Here is a 17,762-nt window from a genome sequence, read left to right as displayed (position 1 = left end):
CAGTCGATCTGAGACATCCCTGACCCATGCACCTGGGAGGCAACATATCATTCGGGAGTCTCGTTTTCGACCACAGAACCGCTTATCTACTCCCCTTACAATCGAATCCCCTATGACTATAGCTTTTCCACGCTTTTTCCCCCACTTCTGTACAGCAGGGCCAGCCACGGTGCCATGAACCTGGCTACTGCTGCCTTCCCCTGGTGAGCCATCTCCCCCAGCAGTATCCAAAATGGTATACCTGTTTTGGAGGGAGATGACTGCCTTCCTGCTTTTATTCTGCCTTTTGGTCACCCATTCCCTTTCTCGCTCAGCAATCCTAATCTGCGGTGTGACCAATTTGCTGAACGTGCTATCCATGACTTCCTCAGCATCGCGGATGCTCCAAAGCGAGTCCATCCGCAGCTCCAGAGCCGTCATGCGGTCTAACAAGAGCTGCAGCTGGACACCCTTCCTGCACGTGTAGGAGTCAGGGACATCAGCCGCGTCCCTGAGCTCCCACATTGAGCACGAGGGTCTGGGATCTCCTGCCACCCTTTTACTCTTAAGCTTAACTTAGTCCTACTATAATATCAAATAATAGATAAATGAAATGAAAAAAAATTGTACCAAATCACTCTACTTACCAGCACATGATAAAAAAAGAACAAGAAAAACAATTACCTTATCAACACAGCAGAGACTTTTTTTTTGGGTCAGAGGAGGAGGGCGGGTGGGAGACACTACACGTGTAGTGTCTCGGGTTTAGCCACTGCCCAAATATATCAGTTCACTGACGTTCCGAGAGCGCAATTCGACCGCTCCCACTCAGCTCCGCTGCCGAAATGGAGAACATACCTGCCGGCAGGCCCCTGGTCCTCGCTCTCACCGCTCCAGCTGCTGCTGCAGCAAAAAATGGAGATAATCTTCACTATCGATTCTACAAACCGTGTTGTTCACTTCGATTATTCTCCTCAATTGCTTTTTGTGTTTTGTATTCCGATTTTGTCCATTTTTGCTTGTAGATGGGCTGTTAGTTCCTGCTCATCCTTTGGTGTACATGGTGAACTGTAACCCTATGTTAGAACAGTCTACCTTACATCGTCGACACAGTAGCCACCGAAAACAATCTGGATTGATTCACAGCTGCCAACTTTCGTTGGTACGCGTCAAGGTCCCAGATACCAAGTGTGGAAGGAACGCATGTCTTCCACAGAATTTTGTTTGTTTTTAATAGGCTATATAGGCTTAGTACATAATACATGGTAGCTATTTGCATTATATTACAGACATGAGATCTTCTATCTCGGTTATACACACACTCACACACACACTCTCTAACACAGATACTCTTGTCAGAGACACTCTCTCTCTTACACGCACTGTCTCTTACACACACTCTCACTGTCTGAAACATAAATTCTTTCACATACATAGTTTCCTCAAACACGCACTCACTCTTTCACACACACAGACTTTCTAATACGCACTCTCTCACACACATACTCTCGTACAGAGACACTCTCTCACGAACAGACTTTCACACACTCACCCTCTCACTCGCTGTTTATCTCTGACCCACAAGCAATCACTGTCGCCAAAGCCACACTCAGTTTCATGGACACTCACCCTCTCTATTCCACATACATGTGCCCACACATATGCACACGCTTTACACACTCTATCATACACTCGGTCCTACACACACAATCTCTCTCACACACAGACATACACCAACGCTCTGTCTCGGGCTCAAACTCACAGATGCGCTCAAACACTCTCACATGACTCCTTCTCCCACACATACAGACTTGCATGGAAATCATCGCAGAGATACATGCATACAATCTCACAAATATAAGCCTACACTCACATATATACATCCAAACATTCACGCACTATCTCTCACAAACACATGCTTATTCACTCACATTTTTGTTCTTGATCTGTTAGATAACTACACACTCATTCGCTCTGGAGACTGGCCCAAACTGTCCATCCCTGCACTTGGCCCACTTGCTTCTAAACCTTTCCTCTCCGTGTATTCAACCAAATGTCTTTTAAATGTTGTTAAATTACCCGCCTCACCACTTCTGGTGGAAGCTTATTCTGTATGCGTACCGCTTTCAGTGTGAAAAAGCTGCACGTCAGGTTCCCATGTCTTGTTTCCCCTCTTACCTTAAACTGATGCCCACTAGACCTCGATTCCAAGAACTTGGGAATAATTCTGTGTACATTCACCTTCTCCGTGCCTCTCATGATCTGATACACTTTTATCCGATCCCTCCCTTCACTCTCCGATACTCTTATAAAAGAAAGTCCCTGCCTGTCCAACCTATCGCTATAACTCAGCCCCTTGAGTCCTGGGAATATTCTGGTAAATTCTTTCGCACTCTTTGCAGTTTAATGACATCTTTCCGACAGCAAGGTGAACAAACTGAACACAATACTCCACATGCGGCCTCAACAACATTCTGTCCAAATGCAATATATTTTCCTAACTATGATATGCTTTGCCCAGTCTGATGAAGGCCAGTGTTCCAAAAGCCTTCTCTACTGCCCTGTCTACCTGCGACTCTACTTTCAGAGAACTGTGCAATCCATCTCCAAGGCCCCTCTGTTCCACCATATTTTCTAATATACTATCATTCACCATGGACTTCCTGCCTTGATTTGACTTTCCAAACTGCAACAGCTCACAATTATCTGCATTAAACTCCAGTTGACATCTCCCAGCCCACTTGCCCAGCTGATCAAGGTCCTGCTGCAATTTCTGATAAACTTCCTTAATGTCAAGGATACCGCCTATTTTTGTGTCATCCACAATCTTACCAATCTTGACTTGTACATTCTCATTCAAATGATCGATATAGACGTGTCAGTGTCAGTGCTGTTGGCGTTTACAGCCCCTCATGAATGCTGTTTATTAATACTTCTGTTTCCTTTCTCAGTTAATGTGGCAACTATTGTAATCCTTTCCCGTGGAAAGAGTGGGCTCTCCAGATGTGTCACTGGCTACCTCATGGCCATGGCAACGGCAGATCTCCTCGTTGTGATCCTTGACCTGATATTGAAACATATTCCTAGTCTTTACCGAGAAGACTTTATGTTTCTGTAGTATATGGATGTGTGTAACATTCACGCTGCCCTGCTTTATGCAGCCACCGATTGCTCCATCTGGTTCACCGTCGCGTTCACCTTTGATCGATCTGTGGCCATTTGTAAACAGAAGCTGAAAATGAAATATTGCAGCGAGAAAACTGCTGCTGTGATTCTGGGAACAGTGATGGTGTTGAGCTGTTTAAAGAACATAATTTGGTATTTTATGTACAACAACACTTATCGTTTTTTTTTAAATGTTCCAGTGTTTTGTGGTCTAGAATTAAATGATGCTAACTTTAGAGTTGTGGGCGGCTATTGACATTGCTCACTACATTCTGACAGCCTGTCTCCCATTTGCACTGATTCTGCTGCTCAACATTTTCACTGTCGGACACATTTTAGTGAACAGCAAAGCCCGCAGGAGACTCCGGGCTCACGACAATGGGGAGAGTCCCAGGAACTCCAAGATAGGGAGTCGAAGGAGATCTATTATTTTACTGTTTGTTATTTCGGGCAATTTCATTCTGTTGTGGGCAGTGTTTACTGTGACCTCCATAACTGAGCGAACTGTTGATCTGGGTGACGCAGGCGATGTGCCTGCATATGTCATAGATTTAGGCTTCATGCTCCAGCTCCTGAGTTGTTGCACTGGCACTGGCATCTACGCCGTGACCCAGTCTAGGTTCAGAGGACAATTTAAGAATGTGGTGATGTAGTCCTTCAGTCTCCTAGCTAAATTAACTAACCAGTGTTAACAATGAATTCTTCCAGAATTAAATTCACTAATGACAAAAAAATTTTTCATTGCTTCTACGATGGGCACCTATTAACATCCAGGTTGTAGATACCCTCACATACTGGTCCAATCAGAATACTGGGATGGGTTGTGGTAAATTAGAAGGCGTTGAGTCATGCAGCGACTGTTCATATAGTCATGGAGTGTTTCAGAACTGTCCATATTCAATCAGCTAGAATTATTGGAAATAATGGTGGAGTATGAAGACCGTATAGAAATGAGCGGGGCTCAGTTAGTCCTATTATAACTGTGACAGGTCACGGGGTAGATTTTACTCACATCTACTGTTGATCTTTGTGTTTGGACGCGTAAAATGTAATGGACGCGACACCAATTCTGCTGCCTGAAGCGGATCGATCAATTGAAATATCTATCTATCTATCTATCGATCGATCTACTGATCTATCTATCCATTTTCCTATGTACCTATGAATCTGTCTTTCTATCGATCCATTCATCCATCCATCCATCTATCCATATCATCATATGTTGCCATGCATGAAATGTACGATCAACCAAACCTGTGTACATCATGCAAGAGGGATTGATAACGAATCACAGAAAAATCACTCCAAACATAAGAAGCGGGCGTGTGTCCTCTGGGTTTGAGTATCAGTAATTGACAATGCTGGGAAACAGGTTGAATATTTATTTCAATGTTGATGCTCATATATAACAAACTGCTTTCTCTCTACAGGCAGCTGGTGATTAGTTTCTTTCATGCAATAAACTTATACTCTGCTTTTAAATAACAACAGCCTTGTGTAAATTTATTTTAGTGAATACCCATTACGTGGAATCACTGGGAATTTTCAAGGTGAGGCCTGTCAAGACAGATGACCCTCTGGGATTTGAACTAATCAGCATTTCTGCAATCAGGCTGAAAAATAATTCGTCATGACTTCATAAATTCAACCTCTGACCTTTCTTGGAGGATACAAAGTGCAGAGAATTGCAATTTTGTTATGTTCATGTCCTGAGAGTGATTAATGAGGACAATGTCGAGGCAGATTCGCACTGTAACTGAACAAGTGATGGCCCTACCTGGGAATACTTGCTGGCGACAGTATAGGCAGAGTTTCACTCTGTATTGAACGCCAACCGGAAACTCGATGAGCAGCACCTCATATACCGCCTTGGGATCCTACAACCCAATGATCTCAATGTGGACTTTACAATCTTCAGAACCTCCCCACCCACGGCCTCATCCCATGACCAACCCTCCCTCTCATCCCCACTTCCTTGACCTGTTCGACATCTGTCCCACCTATCAGCTCCTCCCTCTATTTATTTCAGAGCCCCCTTCCCCCTCCCCCATTTCTCAAGAAGGGTCCCGAACCAAAACTTCAGCTTTACAGCTCCTCTGATGCTGCCTGGCCTGCTGTGCTCTTCCAGCTCCACATTGTGTTGTTCCTGACCTGAGAGTGTTTGATGTGGATGTGTGCATAGTTTAGAGGTAGTTTTAGTCTGTAACTAACCAAATGTCACTGACCTGGGAGTGTTTGCTTGGGATGTTGTAGAGGTAGCTGTACTCTGCATCTAACCCCGCTGTCCTGTCCTGCGAGTATTCATTGGGACAATGTAGCTGAAGCTTTGCTCTGTATCCAACAGCCTGTCGCCATGAATGTTTGATGAGGCATCATGTAGAAAGAGCTTGACTGTATATAGCCCCGTGCTTTTCCTGTCCCTGAGATTGTTTGATGGAGGAAGCTGTAGAGGGAGATTCACTCTGCACCGAACTCCCTGTCATGGGAGTGTTTGATGGGGGTCAGTGTAGAGGGAGATTTACTCTGCACCTAACCCCAGACGATTACTATCCTGTTGGTGCTTGTTGAAAGACAGTGTAGAGCGTTGCATTTGCTGGTAAATGGAGGGTCTCTGAAGTTACTTGTGAATACAATAAAATAGCTAAGGGATGGAAGAGAGTCTGCAGTGGTCAGTATGTCTTTTGAGAATGGAAGAAGTTTTGACGTGGAGCTCACTAGCAAGTTACTATTGGGAGTAGCAGACAGATAGGGGGAGGGATGGTGGGAATAGAGAGAGGGGGACGTGGAAATGGAGGGAGAAACAAGGAGAGTGGAGAGAGATGGGGGAGAGAGAGAGAGATGCAGACAGACAGAGAGAGTCATACAGCAAGGAAACAGACACTTCTGCACCATTCGGTCAAGCCAAACAGATCTCCTGAATTAATCTTTTCCCATTTGTCCATATCCGTCTGAACCATTCCTATCCATTTCCCCATCCAGATGCTTTTTAAATGTTGTAATTGTAACAAACTTCCTCTAGCAGCTCATTTCATGCATACATCAAACTCTGTGTGAAAAAGTTGCCCATAAGGTCCTTTTTAAACATTTCCCCTCTCACCTTAAACCTACGGCGCTAGTTTTGGACTGCCTCACTCCAGGGAAAATACCTTGGCGATTCACCTTGCCTGTACCCCTCATGATTTTATTAACCTCCATAAGGTCATACCACAGCCTTCAATGCTCCAGCGAATATAGCCCCATTCGATTCAGACTCTCCCTATAGTTCAAATGGTCCAAATCAGGTAACATCCTTGTAAATATTTTCTGAACCATTTCAACATTCATAACATCCTTCCTATAGCACCGTGACCAGAACTGTACGCATTAGAGCCTAAAAAAATAGCCTTTACAGTTGCACCATCACCTCCATGCTCCGAAACGCAAGGCACCGAACCATAAAGGCAATCATATGAAACGCCTTCTTCACCAACTTGTCTACCTGTGATTATACATTCAAGAATGTATGAACCTGCACTCCAAGTTCACTTTGTTCAGTGACACTTTCTAGGGCCTTGCCATTACGTGTATAAGCCATGCCCTGATTTGACTTTCCAAACTGCACCACCTCACATTTATCTAAATTAACTTCCATCTGCCTCTCCTCGGTCCACCGGCCCATCTGATCAAGGTCTCGAGAATTTACCCACCATTATGTGTTTGAAGACATCCAGCAACTGTTCCTCTGTAAAATAGACAGAGAGAGAGAGAGAGAAAGGCGGGGGGTGGGGTGTTCGTGTCAGGGTGTTACAGACAGAGGCAGACAGACAGAGAGACGGAAAGAGAGAGAGAGAGTAAATGTGATTTACCTGAACTGGGGCCGGAATGAGAATCTTCACGGATCAGGAGAGAATGAGGAACTTGGGAACTGTTTCCGGGAGAGATGAATTGTCTGTGAGGGAATTCTAATGGAAGTTTTCAAAATCACGAGCGGGAGGCTGGACAGAGGAGATAGGTAGAAGCCCTTCCCACTTCCAAAAGAATTAGTAAAGTGAGAGAGGTATATTTAAAGAGGTATGCAATTGTATCAAGGATGATGTAAGGGAACGTTTTATCATACAGTGAATAGTTAGAGTGTCGAATGTATTGCCTGGAATTGTTTTGGAAACAGGTTCAGAGGAGAGCCATTGGATGGTTATTTTCATGGAAATGGTTGTTCGGAAATGGCGAAAAACTAGAAAATTGGCATCCCGAGTATAGAAATAGCATGGGCTTTGATGAGCTGAACGGCCGTCTTCTGCACATAACACCGCTTTGATTCTGTGAGTTAAGAGATTTTGGGAATAACACGTGAAACACAGTAGCAAGTAAGTCTACAAGGAAAGAACTGGACAATGGTATTGGAGAAGATAGTAATGTGGATTCAGTGGACCGAAAGGCCTATTTCAAGGGCGTAGAATCTCTATCACTGTTTTGGTTTGGGACGAGGCCCATTCAGCGTCTCAACTCATCACAGTCTTGGTTCAAACATAGACAAAACAGCTGAATTCCAGAATTGATTTGAGAGTGACTGCTCTTCACATTAATGCTTCATTTGAACGAGGGTGGCATCAAGGATCTCCATCTGTGCTGGATTAAATGGGCATCCGGGCCAAACTCTTGCCCTGGTTAGAGTCATACTTGGCACAGAGAAAGACGGTTGAAGTTGTTGGTGGTAAGTCATCTCAACTCCAGGACATCTCGGCAGGAATTCAGTAGGAGCATTTCCTACGTCCAGCCATCTTCATCTGCTTCATCGATGACCTTCCCTCCATTGGACAGTCAGATGTGGGGTGTTCGAAAATGAGTGCATTGTATCCAATATCATTTTCCGTTCCTCAGGTACTGAAGCAATCCCTAATCAAATCCAGTCAGTCCTGGAGAAAATCTAGCATTAGGCTGACAAGGGGTAATTAACATGTGCACCACACAAATGCCAGGCAATTTCCATCCGGCAACAACAGAGAATCTCGCCATCATATCATAAATCCTCAATGGTATTACCATCACCGAATGCCACCCCCACCCCATTATCAATAACTGAGTGATGACCATCTCCAACAAGAAACAATCTAACCATCGACGCCTTAACGTTTAATGATGTTATCATGACTGAATATCTGCATATAAACATCTTGGGGGTTACCAAGACCTGAAACAGAACTGAAACAAACGTACCAAAACTATGGCTGTAAGAGACGCTCAGATAGGAATCCAGCCACGAGTAACTCAGCTCCTGATTCCTTCACCCACATCAACAGGGTACAAGTCATGAGTTTGGTGGAATGATCCCCAAATGCCTGGATTGTGGAAGCTCCAACAACATTCGAGAAGCTAGATACCAATACCAACGGATGTAGCAGTCGCCCTGCCTGACGTATCTTCCCCCAACTGTTTCAACACACTGACCTCCGCCTTCGACATTCACTCCATCGATGACTGCTGCACAATCACATCAGTGTGTGCTGTCTACAAGACGGTATTGCATGTTGCAGAAAACTCCGCAATCTCGCCCCACTCTCTGGAGGATCAAATTTGCCGTCTTCCCTGCTCTAATCTTTATCCTTAGACTGCAAACTGCCCCAGCTCTGGACTATCTCCGATCATTGGGAAATGCTTCTTGCTTTGATGCTGTCTCGTCCTCTTAGAACTCCATGGGCATCTCTGAGATACACACCTCCCCAATTCCACACTCCTGCCTTTCCGCATAACCACGGTTTCCCCTCATGATTAAAAGTAAACATTTCTATCTCAGCATTGGTAACGCTCTACGGTAAAGAATTCCACAGCATCGTTCCCCTCTGAGATAAGAAATTCATCTGCATCTCTGTCTTCAAAAAGCGAACCGCTTTATCCTGGATTGTGATCTCTGACCTGCTGCAGGCCACGTGCTGTGGATAACATACAACTTCATTGGATGCAGAGGAATTGAAAGTATGGCAATAAAATTCCAAGTCAAGATGTTGAATTCCTCAGAGTGGAACCTGCAGAAGATGGTATTTCCATGTATCTGCCATCCTTGTCCGTCTCTGTGCATTATGCTCAGTGGTTATCACGACTGCCTCACAACACCAGTGACCTGGGTTTGATTCCACACTCAGGCAAATGACACTGTGGAGTTTGTACATTCTCCCCATGTCCGCGTGGTTTTCCTCCACCTTCTACAGTTTCCACCGACAGTCCAAAGTTGTGCACGTCATGTGAATTGGACATGCTAAACTGCCCATAATGTCCACGGATGTGCAGACAATGTGGCTTCGCCAGGGGTATCCCAAGTTCACCGAGGTAAGGTAGAGGATGGGTCTGAGTGCGATTCTTTTCGGAGGATAGGCGTGGACTCGGTGAGCTGACTTGCCCACTTCAACGCTGCAGGGTTTCGACAGTTTTATGATTGTCGATCTCAAGGGTCCTGGATTTAGATGATGCCTTCTAAGGAGCCTCTGAATTTCCGCAGTTCACCTCGTAGGCAGTACACCCTGCTGTGATTGTGCCTCAGTTTGGCGGGATTGAGGGCGGTTCACACAACGATCGAGCGGAGGCGGTCCTGGATGGTGTCAAACCTCTTGAGTATTATCGGCACTGCGCTCATCTAGGCAAATATGGAATATTCCATCAGCCTCCTGACATATGCCTTGTCGACAGTGGAGAGGCTTTGATTTTGGAGGGAGGGGTGTGAGGTAATAAACCTTCGTAGTGTGGATGCGCAGAAAGATCTCGGTGTCCATGTGCATAGATCACTGAAAGTTGCCACCCAGGTTGATAGCGTTGTTAAGAAGGCGTACGGTATGTTAGGTTTTATTGGTAGGGGGATTGAGTTTCGGAGCCATGAGGTCATGTTGCAGCTGTACAAAACTCTGGTGCGGCCGCACTTGGAGTATTGCGTACAGTTCTGGTCACCGCATTATAGGAAGGATGTGGAAGCATTGGAAAGGGTGCAGAGGAGATTTACCAGGATGTTGCCTGGTATGGAGGGAAGGTCTTATGAGGAAAGGCTGAGGGTCTTGAGGCTGCTTTCATTAGAGAGAAGAAGGTTAAGAGGTGACTTGATAGAGACATACAGGATGATCAGAGGATTAGATAGGGTGGACAGTGGGAGCCTTTTTCCTCGGATGGTGATGGCTAGCACGAGGGGACATAGCTTTAAATTGAGGGGTGGTAGATATAGGACAGAGGTGGTTCTTTATTCAGAGAGTAGTAAGGGCGTGGAATGCCCTGCCTGCAAAAATAGTAGACTCGCCCATTTTAGGGGCATTTAAATGGTCATTGGATAAACATATGGATGATAATGGAATAGTTTAGGTTAGATGGGCTTCAGATTGGTTTCACAGGTCAGCGCAACATCGAGGGCCGAAGGGCCTGTACTGCGCTGTAATGTTCTATGTTCTATGTTCTATGTTCTAAACCTGTCCCTGAAGGTTTCCCAACCTTTCTGTTTATCCAGAAAGTCCGGTTCAGCTTAAGAACTGTGCAGGATTTGCCTGGACCACCGCTGCAGTGTTGCATGCACAGATGTGATTGCCCTGGAGAGCATGCAGAGTAGATTCAGCAGGATGTTGCCTAGAATGTACCAGTTTAACTGTGACGGGAGACACGATTGTCAAAGTAAAATCTGAAAGAACCGCAGATGCTGTAAATCAGGAATAAAAACAGAAGTTGCTGGAAAAGCTCAGAGGTCTGGCAGCATCTGTGAAGAAAGATCAGAGTTAACGTTTCGGGTCCGTTGACCCGTCCTCAGAACTGGGGCCTCTTCTGAACTGTCTGATTCAGTAACTCTAAGGCACTGGCGAGAAGGGTTTTGGAGGCAGAATTGCTTTTATCTTCGAAGAAGGTTTCAGATGTACATTTCTAATGCCGAAGCATGCCAGTCCATGAGCCAAATGTTGGAGAATGTAATGATATGCCTGATGGGTCTAAGATTTTTTTTTGCTCTATTTCCCGATAGCAGACAGACAAATAAGTAACTTTTTTTCTGATACAAGGGGTAAAAGAGGAAGGCAGTTCATTATCCCCAGTCCACAGGCCTTGCTGAGATGATTCCTTTGCTGGTCAGAATGTCCTGTTATTCAATTTCCTGTCTCAAGGTTGCACTCATTTTCTTACAGGAGGCACAGGGCAATTGGAACACAAACTGAAAATTCTCTGAGCTACTGGATAAGGGTCACAGTCACAGCCATGGGTGTGGGAAAATAAATCAGCTCTCTGCAGGGCGTTGGACTAATACTTGCTGAGAAGCAAAGACTTCTTCCACTATAATACGCAAGCACAAGCTCTTCACCTCATCAGAAGCTGGATAGATACTGTTGGATGCAAGTCGAACCTCATTTATGACACAATCTCTGGTGGTGCCTGTTCGTGGACAAACATTCTTCCGCTTGGAGACATTGCAGCCTTCAAGGCTTAATATCGAGTTCAATAATTTCAGACAATGATTATTCCATTTCTTGCGCCTTATCATTTTCACACCACGAAGAAGTCATGAAAAACAATGCATTTTGTATGGCCAGCACCCATTTCACCAGAACAAACAGCAGACTCAAATCCCTCCCCATCCCATTATCAGTTATCTGGATTTCATTTTCCCCTGGCTCACCATGAAATTTCGCTTTGTCTGTCTATCCCTACATTATCCCTCTCTCGCTCTTTCTCTGTCTCCCACTCTGCCTTTTGACTCCACTGATCAGGTCACTCCGCTCCACACGCTATCCCAACCACCCTGCTGCCACATTCCACTCCCAATCATTGCCATGAATAAATCTTTTCTAAGCTCCTAATAATTCTGAGGAAGGGTTACTGTACTCGAAACGTGCACTGTGTTTCTCCCTCCACTGATGCGGCCGGACCTGTTCAATCTCTCTGAGAGCATCACACACCGTTTTGGCTTCAAATGTTGACCTGTCAGAATTATTTCGCTAAATCACTTCAGATTCAACACAGTTTTTACCGCGACATCTCATTTGCATTCACGCCTCATGCATTAACTCGCACTCTATTTTATTTTGCGCTGCCATAGCCCTGGACAACATCCTTTGACATTGAAGGACAGATGTTGTCTGCTTCACCTGTCAACGTACTTTGTTTTTGGCAATGACCTCATTCTATTCCATTGCCTTGCATCTCGAACGACATTCAATCCCCACTATTTTCAAAGTTCTCACAAAATATAATGATATTATTAATTTTTTGCAACATTTTGCCAGACTTATTTGCCCAGAAGCGAAGGGTTGAGCGTATAAATCCGGAAATGGGTCGAGTATGTCAAAGGTTGCTGTCTTCCACGGTACCAGGTCATCTTTGGTAAAGTACTGAAGTGTCAGCAATCCCAAGGGCGATACTTTTCATATCAATGCTCCACTATTCCACACAACATTTTAGGAAGGGCACAGGATTTCTCAATTGACTGGCCAGTTGGTCCTAAGTTTAGAGAAAGCAGGGAGCAGATTCCTGTTCTTGCCCAGAATCACTGAACGTTACAAACAGGCAGCCTCATGTCACAGATAAGCAATCGTGAACCATCAACATATCACTATATCAATTATAGCACTAACTCAATCATCAACGGTCCTCCATACACAGATGCACGCAGGGTGAAACATATGGGTGCTCCTGGAAAAGGAGAAAATCAGAAAGCGGTACTTTGGTCCCTATCCACACGGCACACTGAGATGATCCTTTTGTTAATCACAACGATTTTTCTCGACCTTCTTTCTCAAAGTACTTCGCCTTGTTTTACAAAGACGCAAGGTAACTAGTCCACATCTAGGGAGGTATTTTTTGTAACTAAACGCCAAACAGCAAGTGATGAGTGGGAATAAACTGGCTATGTTGACACTTGACAGTTTTGTTTTCCTGAAGAATAGTTCAGAGATTCTGGAGATCTGATTCTTCCCCCCCAACTCCACAATGCAACTCTCCCCTCCCCAAGCTGTTCAGCTCCCCTAGATTGAAACACATCATTGTTTGGCAGCAGGACACTTTTTCTGGCCAAAACGCACTTATGTTAATAATTTGGCAGATGGTATAAAATGGAGCGATGTTAAGCATTTGTCAAGGCAAAGAGTTTAAGAGCCGGGATGTCATGGTGGAGCAGTATTAAAAGTTGGTTAGGCCACAGCTTGAATATTGTGAGCAAGTCTGTAATCTATATTATACGAAGAAGGTGATTGTACTGGAGACAGTGCAGAGACTTCCTCGGATGTTGCCTGGGCTGGAGAGATTTATTCATTAAAGGAGTTTGGAGAAACTGACATTGTTTAAATTAGAGTAGAGGGGATTGAAAGACTGAGATGTAAAGAAAATTATGAGTGGTAGACAGTTTGGATATTTCCCGTGATTGAGGGATCAGACACCACGTAGGCATTGATTTAAGGTGAGTGCCAGAAAGTTTGGAGGACATGTGAGGCAAAACTATTTTATCCAGACAATGGTGAGAATCTCGAAGTCAATGCCTGTAAGATTGGTTTTTTGCAGAAACGGTGAGTACATTTCAGAAGTCTTCAGAAGCGCGCTTACAGTGCCACCGCATGCAATGTTAGGTGCCAAATATTGGAAAATTGGATTTAAACAGTTCAGTAGTTGGGTTTGTTAAACAAGGTTTTTTTTTCTGAAAAGCCTTCTTTTTTCTGCTGTAAATCACAATAACTGTAATTCCATCACTGAGCACGCTACCAGTCAAATCGCCAGTTCTGTTCTAACTCTCCGACAACGCTTGGCTTCATCTCATCTATAACTGCCACAATTCCCCAGCTGGCAGCTGTGTAAACAGCACTTACAATGAGTGCAAGGTAACTTTTTTATTAAAAGTGCATGAATCCCTTCAACAGTCCTCGTTGATTAAAACTGAATGTTTTTATCCGAATTCAGTGCATGATTTAAACACAGAATTATAGTGTTTTAAAGTCTGTAGGTGTGAGGCTAGAAAAAAAAAACATCAGGCCAGGCAGCATTCGAGAAACTGGTAAGGAAACGTTTCAGCCCGAAATCATTACGCTGTGTACCTACAAACATGCGCTCCGACTCTCACTTTGGTTAAAACAGTGACTCAGACACACTGCAACTTTCAAAATTTATTTCCCTTGTTGCATTTCAGCTTCAACACTGAAATCAAGTCTGTATTGGAAGGCTTTGAGTGAATTCATTTGCCTAGTGACTGTAAAAGCAGCAAGAAATCTGATTATCAGAGCTCAGGTGCTCATGATGAATTAATGCCAGCTCAAGTTCATCTCTCAGGGACTATTATGTCTGTTCTATATAAAGATTCCGCTTTGAGCCGGCTGCACTCCATGGATTTACCCTCCACCAACCGACGGCAGAGGCATTATGAATTTGGCTGGTATAGTTTCATGGTACGAGAAGGTGTTTAAACTGCTGGATATATTTCGGGATATCGAGAGGATATACTTCCCGCTACTTGCGGCTGTTAGTGTGCCCCGTAAGTAATAATCTCGGCTATCAATTCTACAAACTACGCTATTCATTTCGCTTTTTCTCCTCATTTGCTCGCTGTGTTTTGTATTCCGATTTAGTCCAGCTTTGCTTAAGGATATGTTTTAGTTCCTTCTCAGCCCTTTAGTGTATGTGGTGATTTTTAACCCTATGTTATAAAAGTGTACCTTACATCATTGTCACAGTGACGAGTAAAATCAAGTTGGATTAATTCATTTGTTGGTACGTGTCTAGGTCCCTGATACCGAGTGGGGAAGGACGACATGACATCTTCCACAGAAGATTTGTTATTTTTAGTAGACTGTAACGGCTTTGTATATTATACATGGTAGCTCTTTTCGTTATATTTCAGACGTGAAATGTTCTCTCTCAGATATACACGCATTCACACTCTCTGTCCCTCACACACAGACGATCAGAGTTTGACTCTCTTACACACACTGTCCTCACACTTACACTGTCTAAACATTCTTTCTAAACACGCATGTTCTCAAAATTGCACTTACTCTCCCACACGCACCCTTTCTGACACATATTCTTTCATACACATACTCTCGCACAGATACACTCCCTCACTCATAGCGTTTCATGCACACACCCTCTCACTCACTCTCTGTCTCTGACACACACTCTCTCACTCTCGACAAACCCACACTCATTTTCATGGACGCTCACGCTCTCTGCTCTGCACACACGCTCATACACACATTCACACATTTCACACACACTTTCACACTGGCTCATGCACAGGCAATCTCTCTATCATACGCAGACATGCACTCACACTCTCTTTGGCGCACATACTCGCACATGCGCTCAAATACTCTAGCATGACTCCTTCTCTCACACAGATAAACATGCGCAGAAATCATCGCAGAAATACCCACGCATGCACTCTCAAAAATACAAGCTCATACTCATACATGAACACACAAACATTCACCCACACTCTCTCACAAACACCTAATTATTCCAAATTCTGTTGTCCTTACTCTTTCAGACACCACACACGCTCACTCATGCGCTCTGGAGACTGACCAAACCTGGTCCATGCCGGACAAAATGCCCATCCACGCTAATCCCATTTCCCTGCACTTGGCCCTTATTGTTCGAAAACTTTCGTATACCTGTTTTCGTCAAAATGTCTTAACATGTTTATTATTATTATTATTATTATTTACCTGCCTCAATTACTTCTGCTGGCAACTCATTCTGCATGCGTACATATTGTGTGAAAAAGTTCTACCACAGATTTACATGTATTCTTTCCCCTCTGACCTTAAAGTGATGCCTTCTTGTCCTCGATTCTCCAACCAAGGGAAACGGACTGGGTGTATTCACCCCATCCATGCCTCTCATGATATTGTACACTCCTTTAAACACCGCGCCCCCCACCCCGACCCCCGTTAAGTCTCCTATGCTCTAAACAAAAATGTCGCACCTTGTCCAACAACACCCTACCATTCAATCCCTTGTTCGTTGGAAACATTCTTGTAAATTCCTTCAACACTCTTTGCAGTTAAATAACATCATTCCTATAAAAAATGATCAAATCTGAACACATTACTCAAATTCCAGCCTCAACAACGTCCTGGGCAATTTCCCAACTTCTATACTCAATGCCCTGCCTGATGTAGGCCACTATAGCAAAAGCTTTTTTTTCACAGCCCCGTCTACTTGTGGCTCCACTTTCAAAGAAATATGGGGGTGAACTCCAAGGTACCTCTCTTCTACCACATTTCCTAAGGCACTACCACTCACGATGAAATTCTTACCTTAATTTGACTTTTCAAACTGCAACACCACACACTTATCTATATTAAAATCCAGTTACCACTTCTCTGACAACTCCCACAGCTGATCAAGATCCTGTGTCAATTTTTGATAACATTCCTCAATGTCCACGATAGTGCCTACTTTAATGCCATCGGCAAGCTTACTCATCATGCCTTGTACATTGTCAACCAAGTCAGTGTCAGTGGTGGAGGGGAGGAATGCTGAATGTTGGCTTTTACAGCCTCCTGCACCCTGTTTATTAATGCTTATGTTTCCTTTCTCAGTTAATGTGATAACTATTGTAATCCTTTCTCGTGGACAGTGCGGCCTCTCCAGATGTGTCACTGTCTACCTTGTGGCCATGGCAACGGCAGATCTGCTCGTGGTGATCCTCGACCTGATACTGAGACATATTCCTGTTCTTTATCGAGAAAACTTTATGTTTCTGCAGGATATGGGTGCGTGCAACATTCACGCTGCCCTGCTTTATGCAGCCACTGACTGCTCCATCTGGTTCACTGTCGCATTCACTTTTGATCGATCTGTATCCATTTGTAACCAGAAGCTGAAAACAAAATATTGCACCGAGAAAACTGCTGCTGTAGTTCTGGGCACAGTGACGGTGTTGAGCTGTTTAAAGAACATAATCTTGTATTTTATGTACAACAATAGGTATCGTTTTATGAATGATCCTGTATTTTGTGGTCTAGAATTAGGCGATGCTAATTTAGAGTTATGGGCGGCTATTGAAATTGCTCACTACATTCTCACACCCTGTGTCCCATTTGTACTGATTCTGCTGCTCAACGTTTTCACTGTCAGACACATTTTAGTGAACAGCCGAGCCCGCAGGAGACTCCGAGCTCACAGAATTGGGCACAGTCCCAGAGACACCGAGATGGAGAGTCGAAGGAAATCCATTATCTTACTGTTTGCTATTTCTGGCAATTTCATTGTGTTGTGGGCAGTATTTACGGTGACCTCTATACTTAAGCAAATTGAACATTTGGGTGACACAATCGTGGTACCTGCATATTTTCTAGATTTAGGCTTCATGCTCCAGCTCCTGAGTTGTTGCACTAACACTGGGATCTATGCCGTGACCCAGTCGAGGTTCAGAGGACAATTGGAGCAAGTGGTGATATATCCCTTTAGACTATTGGCTAAATTAACTAAACAGTGATCCTACGTTGGGCACCTACTAACACCCAGGTTATAAATACACTCACATTCTGGCCCCATCTGAACACTAGGGTGAAAGGAGGCGAGTTGGAAAGTGTTGTGGACTAAGTCAGGCTATGACTTGTCCTTTATAGTCGTGGAGTGTTTCAGAGAGGTTAGTATCCAGCCAGGTAGAAGTATCAGATGTTGAAGTGGTGCATGAG

At 44.2% G+C, this 17,762-nt stretch overlaps 1 protein-coding gene across 1 annotated transcript; it reads left to right on the top strand.

Annotated features, from left to right (window-relative positions):
- Nucleotides 1-14,475: 14,475 nt before the first annotated feature.
- LOC125481209 (compound eye opsin BCRH1-like) lies at nt 14,476-17,560 on the top strand. Its single transcript, XM_048592453.1, has 2 exons — nt 14,476-14,587; nt 16,662-17,560. The coding sequence occupies exons 1-2, from the start codon at nt 14,476-14,478 to the stop codon at nt 17,558-17,560; spliced, it is 1,011 nt and encodes a 336-aa protein (XP_048448410.1).
- Nucleotides 17,561-17,762: the final 202 nt, after the last annotated feature.

Source organism: Rhincodon typus, unplaced genomic scaffold (genome assembly GCF_021869965.1).
Source record: "Rhincodon typus isolate 14 unplaced genomic scaffold, sRhiTyp1.1 hic_rhity00001252, whole genome shotgun sequence".
NCBI classification, from domain to species: Eukaryota; Metazoa; Chordata; class Chondrichthyes; order Orectolobiformes; family Rhincodontidae; genus Rhincodon; species Rhincodon typus.
Note: the sequence above shows the minus strand (reverse complement) of the source record. Positions and strands in the feature narration are given on the sequence as shown.